Below are 13,646 nucleotides of genomic sequence, written 5' to 3'. Positions count from 1 at the left end.
AGGTGGTCTTTGCTGAATTTAGCAGCTTATTCCTCGGTAAATACCGCCTGCTGGGCTCACGTAGCAAATGTCACTTTGTGTTTATTTACTTTGTCATTTCCGCCACTGGTGAATAGATTTGATTCGACGCCAGCTAGCTGAAAGTAAAGCAGGATGTGACCCAACTTGCATCTTATTCATTGTGCTTTATTAGTTGTACACAAGCCTAAGGTAAGAGAAGATGTGCTGCAATAGAAATTGAGTTCATATAGACAAACAACACGAAGGCGGGCAAAGGTCAAGTTTGGTCGAAGCATGTTTCGTGTCCCTGCGTTCCTCGCAGAAGCGAAACTAACGTCTACCTGTAAACATTGACTGACTGACTGTAACATTTAGGTCCACCTAATCAATACACAGGACCGCAACCAGCGTTTCCCAAACTTTGAGCCTAGGCACATATTTTACATATTGAAAACAAAGCTCATGCCAAACCACGAGACAAAAATGGCAGAAAAAGTGGATACCCAGGTAGATTATATGCCGTCTGCCATCCAGTGGAAGAGCAATTGATTTTCCTGCCTGTCACAATACATCACTGGCATGTGTTGTTGAACAATTATTATTAGGGTTGTAAACTACTGACTAACAGATCCCAGTAGATGGCGACGGTGCGTCACATTTGAGATCAGCACAGCTTTTGAGTAGAAAATACGAGGCAGCAAACCTCGACTCAATTATGAAGAAGAGAAATGCCAACATGGAGCCTCAAAGGTTTAGGCACCTCACACTTAGAGTATGTATATGCGCAGTATAAATGGAGTGTGAAAACATGACGCAGTTCATGATCATTTGAAGTTCCACCTTATTTGTGCACATTTTTTTCTCCACTCAAGCAGTAAAAGTGCTTTACGCACAACACAAAGTCCACCAAGCAACGATTTGTACCTGGGAAGACCTGTATTTTGGGGCACCTGTTAAGTCAAGCTACCACCGTCCTCAACAAAGGCCTCGTCTTCACATTTAAATCCAACCTGTTTGTGCAGACAGCAGGTCGAAACAAGAAGCCACGCCAGGACAGGAAGTGAGCGAGAAGAGGCCGAGCAAGGTTACACTTCCCATTTGTTTTCTTCTGATCAGTCTCACCCATCCTCCATTTTACAAAGCCGTCATCTCGCACTCCCTCCACTCACACCCTGCTCTCGTACCCCCCAACCCCCCCCCCCCCCCCTTGCTTCCTGCGCGCACTCCCCATGCTTCATTAACAGTTGGAGTGTCGGATTACCGCTCGGCAAACATGTTGTCATGCAGCTCTCCTTTCGAGCGACGACAAAGCGAGCCATTGTTGCCACAAAACAAGACTGCTCAAGTGGGCTGTGGTGATGCAAGAGGGATAATCAAGATGATGGAGGGTCTCTAGGATGGAGTGTTCCGCAAAGTGTACCCCTTGACAATTCAATTCAAAGAATATTTTGTTTTGAGTTTGTCTTTGAAGACCAACAATTGGGAAAAATTGCCGTAAAATGTCCGCTTTAAAACAAAATGGCAGACTTCCTGTCTTTTTTCAGGCATGGCTTCTTGAGACTTTTTTGTGGGTCTCCTCTTGATAGAACAAATTCCATGTTGCTAAGTGAAACTGGCTACTGGGGCTGGATCTGGAAATGGCCATAATAACCCCAAAATGTCAGTTTTAACCAAAATGGCAGACTTCTTTTTAGCGTGGCTTCTTGAGACTTTTTTGTGGGCCGGTCTACTCTTGACTATCAGATTTCGTGTTGCCAAGTAAAACTGAATCTGGGGGGGTGATTTTTCAAACCATTCCCGGGGAAGGACCGTAAAATGTCTGTGGACTCGTTTTTGGTATAGATGTATTAGGAGAAGAAAAATTAGGTCTGTGCAGAAATCAAGGCCACTCACTCCAGCCAGCCTTGACGCTGGAAACCGCGACGCTAAGGAGTGACAAATCACCTCTGCTTGCCCCTGGAACATAATGAATAAATAACGCTCTCGCGCATGCTACGAGGCACCGGAGACGCCTGTCCACAAATCCATCAGCCATGATGCTAACACCTTTATGATGTGACATCCGCCCGTGTACTCACACTCCTAAAAATACACTTGATGGAGCAAACGGCATGAGATCAGGTTAGAATTGGTGAGGTATGGCCAAAGTGGACTGATTACATGGACATTTTGAATTATCTTGCCTGTCTGCGTAGCACGGTTCAAACATGGGGCGAAACAGACAGATGTTCACAAGTGGAAGGAAAAATAAAACCACAAAAGGCCATCACGCATATGACTCGGGCACATCTTTTTAAAGTAAGGGTTCAAGCCGGTGTTGGGGCGTCAAATTACAGCTGCAAACCCGTGTTAGGATTTCAAGTCATAATTCGAATTTAAAGTTAGGGTTTTAAAGTAGGGTTTCAAATCTGTGTTAAGAGTTTGAAATGAACGTTTCCCAAAAAAAGAAAAGCCACCATGGTGGCCCAAGGAAGAGTAGGGGAGATTAATGGCGCTTTATAAAAAGAACAACATTCATCACTGCACCTTCAGGTGCTAAGAAGGCGCAGAATATGTGCATGTGTATGCCACAGTGACAATGTTTGTGTTGCAATTCCTTCAGTAATACTAAAGCCAGTGCCACTTTACTCGCATTGTAGAAATATTATATTACTTTAGCATAATTACACTATTTATTGCTTACCATATACCAACGTGCAACATCGGAATGTTTTCTTTTTCATCTGTTTTTTATTTTAAATTAATTCTTCCTCAATGCTGTTTTTCTGGAAATATTGCTATTGTGACGTAATTTTCCTCACAGGATGACTGAACTATTTAGTGGCATCCGGGCTCCCTCTAGCGGTACATGAAAAAAACCTCACTGCCTTAGTACAATTCAGTGGTATTGAATCTTTTACATTTGTATTGTAGGTAATGTCTGTTTTTAAATATACATCGAGGTAAATTTTATTGTGCAATGGATTTTATTTGAATTATTTTTTCCATATTAAAGCGAAGTTAATTTTAAAACAGCACAATGTTTGTGAATTACAATTACAGTAATCCCTCAGTTATTGCAGCGGTTACATTTCCGAAGCACGCGCTAAAAATCCTGAGTAAAAAACACATTTATTTAATTATGTATGTATATGTCAAAGCTCTGCATAGTACAAATACAAAATATGCAACGTGAGGTGGAAGTATTACTTTTGTCCACTTTGGGTCGCCATCGTCGCATTTTAAAATACTGTAGCATCTGTGACTTTGAAATTGTTTGTCTACAACAACTAAAGCAATGCTTTTTATTCATGTAAAAATGACAGTACAAAACAAGGTGGCTCATATTACACTGCCGTCGTCAATGTGTCAGGAGTCTAAATAAATAGCAGGAAAAAGTGAAAGGAATACAACAACTGCACATGGACAATGAGGCTGGTCCATCATTTACACTTGTAGGTGAGCTGCTTGCGATGGTAGTGAATCCACATCGGCGCTGCCACCAGGCCCGACAAGTAGCCCAACATGGCGCCCAGGCTGCAGGATATAGGCCAAACCTGGAAAAAAAAAACTGAAATTATTTAGGTAGCTAGGAAGGGAGGACAGTTTTTTTGGTCAATACGTCACCCCACGTTTTTTCTAACCTTATTACTGGTAAACTTTAACAGTAGGCAACCTTCTTAAGGTAAATATTAAATTAAGTTTGCCGGCCATATTGGGGAGTTTGATGTGACTTGATGTTTTTGTTTTTTTTGCAATTTGTTTTTTGACCTTGTTACTGCTATTCTGGAGCTGATTTGTGAGGAGAAAAAAACATTTTCCATTACACCATCACAGGACGGTATACTGACAAAGTCAGATGTGATCCGGAAAGCTCTCATCGAGACCTTTTAATTAATTTGAGGTGTGACTAGATGAAGGGTTGTCCCGTAAGTGCTAACCTGCCAAGGCCTGTTCCAGTCCAGAGGTATCGGGAAGGCTCCCATCCAGGCACCCAACACTGTGAAGGCTACCGTGATCTGGAGGCAAGTGTCCCAAACAGACATTGCCCTGCGAAGCAAAGGCAGACATTTTGTTCCTTTTTTTTTTTTTTTTTTTTTTTTTTTTTTTTTTTAAACAAAGGGGTCCATATACTGGACACCATTACTTCAAAGTCAATTGAAATATTTTTTCCCATAATAACAACAAAACTCATTACCCGTGACGACTGAAGACCCGGATCCAAGCCTGGACGTTTGGTCCGAGCACGCAGAGACACCGAAGCGTGGTGAGAGAGGACAACAATACGGCTAGAGAGAATGTCTCCAAAGCCGAGCTGGAAGGTGGACATTTTGTGTCACGTATGAAGAAATTTAATATCAACGTGGGGTTTTCTTTAGCCACTCACTCGATCAGCGGAGCTCCGTAGAGAACCACCACGGTGTGGAAGAACAAGCAGGACAGAAAGAAGTACAAACAGGAACGAAACAACCTAGACAGCTGCACAAAGAATGGAAATCATTTATTTATTTTCGATTTTCTAATAATATTTTTCATTGGATATCGGTCTGACCAAAGCAGGGTCCAGCAGTATGCGGGGCTGCTGGACCGCATGAGAAGATCTGCCCCTAATTGACTGATTCCAATTCCACCATGTCTTTGAGTGTTTTGATGAAAGCATTCCACACCCGTTATTCTGCCCCCCATAAAAAAACACCCGTGTGTTCGCTAACCTTGTATCCCAGCGTGTGCTTCCTGGTCGGCGGCGAGATGCCGAGCAGCCAGAAGATGGGGACGCTGACTGCGGCGACGGCCCCGGACACCGAGTAGATCCACAGCAGGTGGGTGCCGTACACTGAGAAGCCCGGGACAAGCGCTGCCGGGACGACGGTGGCCATGAGCATCGAGGCGGCGATGATGGCGTGGGTGCTCGCCATGGCTCGGATCTCGTGGTCCCACATGGCGCTTGACGACACAAAAGTCTTACTAAGATCTTAAAAGTGAGAATAAAGCGGGGCTGAGCGCAGGAGAAACGTTCATCTATAGTTGTGCATTACTTCCGTAAATATGGAGTTGCGCATACTTCCACCAGCCAATCACAGTTCAGAATCTCGCGACGTTTGACCAATCTGATGAGTAGACATCATCAAGAACTGAAAGTTTATGTCCACCGCTCTCTATCTTTTTCTTTTCGTCTTCTCCACCATGTAAATGATATGCTAACATTTTAATGGCATTTATGTTGTGTTTGTTATATATTTAAAGAAATCATTATTGAATTCATTTCTAAAAACTACGAAAAAAAGGAGGTTTACAACCGAAATGAAAATGGTATAAATGGACAGAGCTGTCAGCCAATCAGGTTTCATAATCCAGCGACATTGACCAATCACATGAATAACGTCAACAAGAACCGGTAGTTTACGACTATACTGCTGAAATGCTATATTGTGCGTCTATTAGTGAAAATAATTATTGAAGTAATTACAAAAGCTACGAAGCACAAGTTACCTTTAAACTACAATTAACTGCTTTCATGGTTAGAATTGAAAAATACAGCCGGCAACCAATCACATTTCCAAATCTCGCGAGATTTCAACGATCCGATGAACGTACGTCATCAATAACCGGAAGTTTACAAACATAACACTTTTAGCTAGCTAGCGTCGTTAAAGACTTGGCCTTGAGCTAGTGTTTTATTTTCATCACTTTGAAGCAAACACCGCCAGAAATACGACGGAAATATGGTCTGTGAAAAGTGTAAGTTCACGGTAAAGGACAATGTGAGCTAAATGTTTGTTCTGCCGAACGACGCACATCCTCGTAAACTAGCACAGCTAACATGTCTGCTAGCACAAAATGTCGCTGTTTTAGGTACTAAAGTCACTATTTAACTCTATATAATATCAGCGCGTCTCACTTGCTGTATTTGTCATAGGCGAGAAGAAGCTCGGTAGAGTCATCACTCCTGACACTTGGAAGGACGGAGCACGGAATACAATAGGTAAAATGTAGTTTACACATTCAGATAAAATGTCTGGAGATTTTTAGTAATCCATATTTTGGTAATCCGAATGTTTGAAGAGGGCCCAGAATATTGATGAATTGTTACCGCATGCATGAATTTTGTATTCTATGATTACAAAATGCACGTCACTTAAGTTTCCACACAGATGCTCCCAATTTATGTAGGCATCATGATGTGTTGAAATGAGTGGATATCTAGGTGAATTTAATCAGGCCTTAGGCTTGTTTAATACAAAAGGTGTTTTTGTCACCATCTTGTGGTATCTACAAGCAATTACCATCATTTTTAGGCGCCTGTCAAATACTTGCATATTTTTGCTATTAGTAAGGGTTCACTGCAATGTGGCATGAAATGTTTTCCATTTTCGTTCCAGAGAGCGGCGGCCGCAAGCGCAACGAAAACAAGCTGCTGACTTCAAAGAAAGCCAGGTGAGCATGTGGTAGCCAACGCCGTATCTTTAGGAACGCAGAGCCCCCGTAACCGTTGCGAACGAGTCTTACGCCCAGAGACTCTCACACAGATTCTGCAATATCACACACCACCCACCAGGCGCCGACTCTAAAAGGCACAGACACTGCTGAATTGTGCTTTGTGTACATTTTATGCTTGCATTTTTTTGTGTTCAAATAAGATTACTGTGTGTTTGAAAAGCATGTTTAAGCAAGTGAAAAGATTGTGGGAAAACAAAAACTACATCAGAAATGTAATTTTTGTTTAATGGTTTCTCTATTTCACAGATTTTCACCTTTTGCGTGTTTCTCTGGAATGTGAATGAAACGGGTTCTCAGTAAATGTAGGAAGTTCAGCACTGTTGCTACTGAGGCTGCAACTATCGAATATTTCTGGAAGTGATTACCCTGTTGATTAATCGAGTTATTAGAATAACCATGAATTTTGCATTTTCAACCAGCAGTACCAATACAAAAACAGACGGTTTAACATCCCTACTCAAATGCTGATAAACACACGATTACTCACCGTGACTCCCAATGCCCTCAAACCCCGTTTCAGGTTCGACCCATACAGCAAGACGGGCTTCGCCACATGTCGCATCTGCAAGAGCTCCGTCCATCAGTCGGGCTCGCACTACTGCCAAGGCTGCGCTTACAAGAAAGGTTGGTACTGTGTGTCACCACCGGACTGCAGAAGTTTTGTTGGACTGCAGCCATTCTTTTTCACCTGTGGGAGAATAGTTCTTGGTCTTAATTGTTTTGGCGCACTCTCAACCACAAATTTGGTTTGAATACAAAACAACATTTTCCCTTTGTTCTCGTGAAAAAAATCGTAATGTTAACTGTAGGGATGGTCATAATAAATGCCTTGTGTCAATTAAGCGGAGCTAACTGTCCATTAGTCATGTCTTGAAATTATGTTTTTATTTGTGGGACTTACCAACACGCTCTATATAAATAAAAGGCAGTTAAAAAAAAAAAATGCTAACGAATGAATAAAAATGTCATTTCAAAAATTGGCAAAGGGTCAATTCAGTGGGACGCACAATGGTCCTTGTTGTTGCGGAATGATTGGATTGATTTGTAGCGTGAAACTGATTGCTAAATAATGTCCCGACACAACTGAAGCTAAATGGATTGCGCTAAATTTACGAGATGTTCCTTTTAAAAAACGAATATTGGAAAAACCTTTCTGAAAAGGAAATGTGGTTTTGAGGTCTGTAGTTTAGACATTTCTTAAGATTTTCATGTTGCTGCATAGCCATAAGATCATGCTAATGTTTTGTTTATAAAAAAAAAAAAAACTAAATATGAAATATGAAATATAACAGTCCTTTTCGCTGGAAAATGATTTAATAAAAGGTAAGAGTGAAGCGTTCGCACCGGCACGAACAGTATGGCTGGTGCAAACATGCTGGACGGCCATAAGACCATGCAATTATTTTTGTGTGTTTGTTGTATTTTTTAAATAATTAGGACTTTTTTCCCTTTCACATGACTCAAATAACTGAGATTTATGCACGTATCCTTGGTGCAACGCTATGAATTGAGTGTCCGGAGCAGAATTGTTGCACGGCCGCAAGACCATGCTGATTTGTGTTTTCCTTCCAATTTGACGTACCTTTCATCGTATTAGGACTTTTACTGCCATTTTCCTGACAATTGACGCAACTTCACGACAAAAACATGTTTAGTGTGTCATGTCTAACATGCACGTTGCACTTAGCATGGCGGCAATCCAAATTGGAGAACACATGCTGTCAACTGATACTGCAGTCACACTGCGTGCAGTATAAATTACGCCTCTTAACAAATCCTGCATTATCCCCACTGTAATCTTGAAAGACTTATTTTATGAAACAACACCCATGTTTGACATTTCTCCTGTATGTGCCAGGCTCACATGCTCCCCTTCTTGATCTCCTCAGGAATCTGCGCCATGTGCGGGAAGAAGGTCCTCGATACCACCAACTACAAGCAGACGTCGGTGTGATCGTGCTGCATGTCATACGTCTGTCATCTGGTCCCTACAAGGTCCCCTGAAGCCTCACTCTTAACACTTTAATCAAATTTAGAGTGTCAGATATAATACCGAAATCTATTTAAGACCGCAAAGGTTTTCGAAGGTAGCGAATGGTGATTTTTCGTCAGGTTCGTTCAAGGTTGAAAACGGTTGCAAAGACATTTGCCAGATGTTCACCCACATCCTAGAAATTTTGAACATCCTTGCGACAAGAAAAACTGTTGGCGACCATCAAAACTGTTGGCGAACGTCTTTGCGACCGTTTGGGACATTAAACGAACCCTGACAAAAAAACATCCACTTCCCTCACAAGCAGTGTGTTTAAGTGTTACAATTTGGTTGTATTTTTTCTTCTTCTTTTCATGATATTATTTTTTGTTTGTGTATGATGATGATTTATATTTTGGAGTAAAATCTTCAGTCAAAACAAAAATGGCACCCTATTTCACTTATTTCAATAACACACCATTCAATAAACAAATAGGTCATTAAATTAAAATGCCATTAAATCAAGACACACAATTTAGTGTAATAATTCATTCAATAAATATAAATTGCCATAAGTTAATGCAAATGTCATTGAATACCTTTTTTTTAATCCTTTAACGACTTTGTAATGGCATTAATCGCAAATGAAACTTCTTTCACAATATGACAATAAATGAACAACCGAGTAATTTATGAAATCTATATTTGCATTAATGTAAATACAACTGTCATTAAATACATTTAAAAAGTAAACAAACATTTTAAATGCCATTACATAACAAATATGGTCATAAAATCTTTTGGGTACAAATCTTGAATAATTTATAATACAATGCCATTAAATTACAATGTATTCTATGATTACAAATATGCATTTGCCAAATAAAAAAGGGAAAAAAAATTCTATTAAATTGGGTAAAGAAGTACAATAAATGAGTTTAGCGTAATTATGTACTGTATTTCATGATTATCAGTTTTACAATTAATAATATGTGTGTTTACATTGACATATTTCATGCTTTAAATAGATATTTACCGTAATTGGCTTAAAAAAAACTGCACTCAAATAGTGGCCCTCAAATAGTTACTCAACTGAGTATCTAAGAGTATCAAGTAGTTATTTCATACAAAGCACTGTCGGAAAAAAAAGTGTGAATATGCATTTCCATGTGATTTCTAAGTTGCACAGGATAAGACGGTTCCACAAAGAAGACTGGTGGATTCTGGAAAATGTTTTTATTCTTTTTGTTTGGGTAAATAATCATCAAAATACAGGCTACAGATATATATATATATTAAAAAAAAGCAAGACTCGTCTAATACGTGCAGCTCTCGTCTTCTTTCTTCTTACTCACACAGAAATGACAGTTTATATCTTTCAAAAGCTTTATATTACAAAGGCGTGGATTACTAGTCATGGAATTACTATCATGATGAAGCGAGAAAAGGCTTAAAGCGTATTTATATAAAACATATTTTTTTCAAGAATATGTTCCCAGCAGGCCCACTAATTTAAACACTGCATTCTGATGAATATTGCCTTTGTGGAATATGAGTTAAAGCAGCATAATCTATCCCTTTTTACCAGGGTCCTGGGTAGTTGTGATGTCATTTTCAGTGGTCAGAAGTGACAAAATGGCCACCCCCAGAGATGGCTAAAAATGAGTGGATTAACTCTTATTCCACAAACGCAATGTTTATCAGAATCTTGTTTCAACTAGTGGACTTGCAGAGAACATATTCTTGAAAAAAAATATGTTTGGGGTTGACTTCCTCTTTAAACAGCACCACTTGGCACAAGCACCAATGAAATTCCCATCAGTGTAGTAAAAGTCAATAAAGGAATTGCACGTACGATAATCAATACATATAATCATTTGAATAATCTTACATACTTGCATACTTAAAAATCGAAATATTCAATATTTTAGTGGAGGAAAAAAAGGCACAGTGGAATCACAGTGATGTTACAAATCATCAAGGCTGCGGCGTTGAAATTGTTCAAGCTTTGGTGTGTGTGTGTGTTTTTTTGTTTGTATATGGCTCTGCCTTTGCGTCCTCTCAGTGCTGGGTGAGGGACAGGAACTCCTCCCTGGTTTTGGGGTCTTCGAGGTAGACACCCAACATGGAGCTGGTCACCGTGCGGCTGTTCATCTTCTGCACGCCACGCATCACCATGCACATGTGCCTGCGCGTAAAAACAGGCGGCCGTTGAAACGCGATGTATGCGTGGATTTGTATATATGTATGTCTGTGGCTGTGGACTTACGCCGCCTCAATCACCACGGCGACGCCTTTGGGTTGCAGGGCCTCGGCTAACCCGATGGCAATCTGCTTGGTGAGACGCTCTTGAACTGAGAAAAAAAAAGACAAAAATATAGGCGAGGTCGTGCAAAACATGATGACTGTACGCTATTGTGTCTCACCTTGAAGCCTTCGACTGTAGACCTCCACAATCCTGCAAAGAAAAGAGCTTTTTACTCATCACAATCAAAGTCGGCAAATGTTTTGCGTGCTTTCGTCTCTCTCAGATGCTTTTCTTTTGGTCTCGTGACTTCTTCCTGTCCGAATTCGGCTGTGATGACAAGCGCTGGTTCCCACGGAGGAACGTTCTGACGGCAGTTTACAATTTAGACTCTTAAACCCCGTAAGTCAATTCGGTGAAATAACGCGCCGAGCCGACACTAACGCGGCCAGCGCCCAAGCACAGTGTTTGTGTTTTTTAATCACCTCGCCAGTTTGCTCAGCCCCACCACTTTCTTGTTGGGAATATACCCGATGTGGACCTACACAGACAAAGACAGGAAAAAAAAAAAAATCGTACAGTGTCAGCTGACTTCCAAGGCGGAACCAAACAAATACAAGACGGCGCCTGATGTCTGAGTCCCGAGTGAACACACTTGGCCAAAAAAGGGCACCAGATGATGCTCGCACAGGGAGAACATGTCGATGCCCTTCACGATCACCATCTCGTCGTGGTCCTCGTCGAAGATGGCGTCGTTCAGCACGCCTGGCGAGACATCAACAATAGCCGTTACCATTCAGTTCAGTTGAAGAACCCTAGCCTGTGGGAATCGCTTAACTCGGTGGCGGGCTGCGCATTTCGTACCTTGGCCTTCACCAGCCACTATCATGAATAGGGATGGAAATTGAAGAATTTTGCAATTGCGATTCCATTAGCGATCAGATTCCGTATTAATTAATATTAATAATGATAATAATTCATCCTCGGGTGGGGGAACGAAATAATCCAAATGGTACGAGATTTGTTACCTGGGCCTTCAGTTTCACGACTCGGGAGGAGAATTGGTTAGAATTGATCAATTCCAATTGAACAGTTGGATTAAGCGTGGGTTGATTGGTCATTTCTGGAGAGTGATGCACAAAGGGTTAGGGTAAGCAGAACCCTCATGATTCCGAGGAATCCAATTGCTGGAAACTGGTTCTCGAAGCGACCCGGATTTCCATTGCCATCCCTAATCACGAGGCCATTAAAAGCCACCAATATTCAATACATGAAAAACTCAATTCAGCAGTATATGAAACTTTGCCCTTGTTTAATCATCAGAAGCAGTAATAACTTGCCAAAAGCATAAAACATTGAAGAACAATATATCATGTTCACCAGGGATGCTGATCAACTCTGGTTTATGACAATATATTATTACACAGCTTATAGCCTGCGATACTGAGCTCAAATGTGAATGAGTGCAATATAATTTTTCCCCTTGAATGGGAAATAGTGTTGCATAATTGCAACAATACTGCAGTTCCGTTCAATTGGGGAATGGTGCAACATGGTTGATATTTAATTAGAAACAATGCAATATAATTAATCTTAAATTGCAAGTATTTAAAATTGGTTAGGTTTTAGTTTGTAATATGGCTGATCTTAAATGGGCCACAGAGCAATGTTCTTCACAGTATTATTTCGTTTGAATGGCAAATGGCACATGATTCATGGTAAATAGTGGAGTATTATGCATAGTACAATATTGTTCATCTTAAATGGAAAATAGTGCAGTGTTAGCTCGAATGTGAAATGGTGCAATATAAGGAGTACTAATGCGACATCATTTTTTTTTAAATGGCCGAATAATGCAATTTTACTGATTCTAAATGTGCAAATAATGCAAGCATGTTGATTTGAATGTGAAATGATGCAATGCAATATTAGGACTTTGAATGCGATAAAAACTTGCTGTTGAATTTGAAAGATGCTCTCAAGGCGAAATGCGTCCTCACCGTCCACGGTCTCGTGGTAGCCCTTGGTGAAGAACTGCATGGCCTTGGCGGCGCGCAGCGGCGTGCGCAGCAGACCTTGGCGGTCGGCGTCCTCGCCGACATCCCGCAGGATGCTGCTGTAGGCGGCCTGCAGGGCGGGCAGCCGGCACTGGTCCTCCGCCTCCTTGCGGGAGCCCTCGTGGAGCTTGCGGTGAGCCGCCGCCGCCGCCACCGCCACCGCCGCCTTCTTGGCGCTCAACTCGGGGAAGCCGTTATTGCAGTGGAACTCTTCCGCGGCGACGTCGCTCGCGTTCCCGTTGCAGTGGCCGTTCATGATGATGATGATGATGATGATGATGATGATGATGACGATGATGGAGCGCTGCTTTTCGGTGCTGTGCTGTTCGTCCACGTCCAGCAGCTTATCCCTTTTTAAAGCAACCGATTTCTCGGGCGCATCACATCGTCGTCGTCATCACCCAAATCGTCCAACCCAAGCTGCATTCGTCACGGTGCCCAATTTGCTCCCATTCCCTTCCCCATCACTTGACACGGGGTGTATGCTCGTCATCGATCTGTATTGATTAGTCTTGCTCACTACTTCCCAGGAACGCGCACGCTCGAAGCTCATGACTTCACGTGGAAACGTGCAAATCAAATGAAATGATATTCATATAGCATTTATTATACATTCAAAATGCAACGCAAAGTACTTTACACTGACGAAAACAATTAAAACGGCAAGACAATTTGCGTCCATTGACATAAGGAAATTGGAACACGTCATCGACATATGTCATTTGAAAAGATGGTATAAACTAATCATAGGACATAGGAAATATACGCTTTCCAAATGCAAAGGAAAATCCTACCATACATGTCAATTTTTGAATAAAAAGTAATATGTTACAGAACAGCATATAAGATGTCAAACTCAAGGCCCGGGGGCCAGATGCGGCCCGTGACATCATTT

At 41.4% G+C, this 13,646-nt stretch overlaps 3 protein-coding genes across 3 annotated transcripts; 1 reads left to right on the top strand and 2 right to left on the bottom strand.

Annotated features, from left to right (window-relative positions):
- Positions 1-3,270: 3,270 nt before the first annotated feature.
- On the bottom strand, positions 3,271-5,068 carry pigf (phosphatidylinositol glycan anchor biosynthesis, class F). The gene is made up of 5 exons (XM_086017326.1): positions 4,692-5,068; positions 4,367-4,458; positions 4,178-4,294; positions 3,921-4,029; positions 3,271-3,536 (listed from the first exon to the last, which is right to left on the bottom strand). The coding sequence occupies exons 1-5, from the start codon at positions 4,917-4,919 to the stop codon at positions 3,423-3,425; spliced, it is 660 nt and encodes a 219-aa protein (XP_085873452.1). The 5' UTR covers positions 4,920-5,068; the 3' UTR covers positions 3,271-3,422.
- Positions 5,069-5,569: 501 nt separating this feature from the next.
- cript (cysteine-rich PDZ-binding protein) lies at positions 5,570-9,769 on the top strand. Its single transcript, XM_086017325.1, has 5 exons — positions 5,570-5,718; positions 5,897-5,962; positions 6,360-6,414; positions 6,998-7,101; positions 8,367-9,769. The coding sequence occupies exons 1-5, from the start codon at positions 5,703-5,705 to the stop codon at positions 8,429-8,431; spliced, it is 306 nt and encodes a 101-aa protein (XP_085873451.1). The 5' UTR covers positions 5,570-5,702; the 3' UTR covers positions 8,432-9,769.
- Positions 9,671-13,243, bottom strand: gch2 (GTP cyclohydrolase 2). The gene is made up of 6 exons (XM_086017324.1): positions 12,695-13,243; positions 11,350-11,459; positions 11,180-11,235; positions 10,876-10,907; positions 10,719-10,803; positions 9,671-10,637 (listed from the first exon to the last, which is right to left on the bottom strand). The coding sequence occupies exons 1-6, from the start codon at positions 13,005-13,007 to the stop codon at positions 10,511-10,513; spliced, it is 723 nt and encodes a 240-aa protein (XP_085873450.1). The 5' UTR covers positions 13,008-13,243; the 3' UTR covers positions 9,671-10,510.
- Between the last annotated feature and the right edge of the window lie 403 nt (positions 13,244-13,646).

Source organism: Filicampus tigris, chromosome 19 (assembly GCF_054856515.1).
Source record: "Filicampus tigris isolate MCC_2025a chromosome 19, RoL_Ftig_1.0, whole genome shotgun sequence".
Lineage (NCBI taxonomy): Eukaryota > Metazoa > Chordata > Actinopteri > Syngnathiformes > Syngnathidae > Filicampus > Filicampus tigris.
Note: the sequence above shows the minus strand (reverse complement) of the source record. Positions and strands in the feature narration are given on the sequence as shown.

Coding starts and splice junctions, on each gene's coding strand:
- cript (XM_086017325.1), top strand. Junction 6,415..6,997: donor CTGACTTCAAAGAAAGCCAG/GTGAGCATGTGG, acceptor ACCCCGTTTCAG/GTTCGACCCATACAGCAAGA. Junction 7,102..8,366: donor AGGCTGCGCTTACAAGAAAG/GTTGGTACTGTG, acceptor TGATCTCCTCAG/GAATCTGCGCCATGTGCGGG.
- gch2 (XM_086017324.1), bottom strand. CDS start 13,007: ATGAACGGCCACTGCAACGGGAACGCGAGCGACGTCGCCGCGGAAGAG. Junction 11,460..12,694: donor CTACCACGAGACCGTGGACG/GTGAGGACGCAT, acceptor ATGTCTCGCCAG/GCGTGCTGAACGACGCCATC. Junction 10,908..11,179: donor GGGCTGAGCAAACTGGCGAG/GTGATTAAAAAA, acceptor TTTTCTTTGCAG/GATTGTGGAGGTCTACAGTC.
- pigf (XM_086017326.1), bottom strand. CDS start 4,919: ATGTGGGACCACGAGATCCGAGCCATGGCGAGCACCCACGCCATCATC. Junction 4,459..4,691: donor AGCACACGCTGGGATACAAG/GTTAGCGAACAC, acceptor TTCTTTGTGCAG/CTGTCTAGGTTGTTTCGTTC. Junction 4,030..4,177: donor CGGGTCTTCAGTCGTCACGG/GTAATGAGTTTT, acceptor TTTGCTTCGCAG/GGCAATGTCTGTTTGGGACA.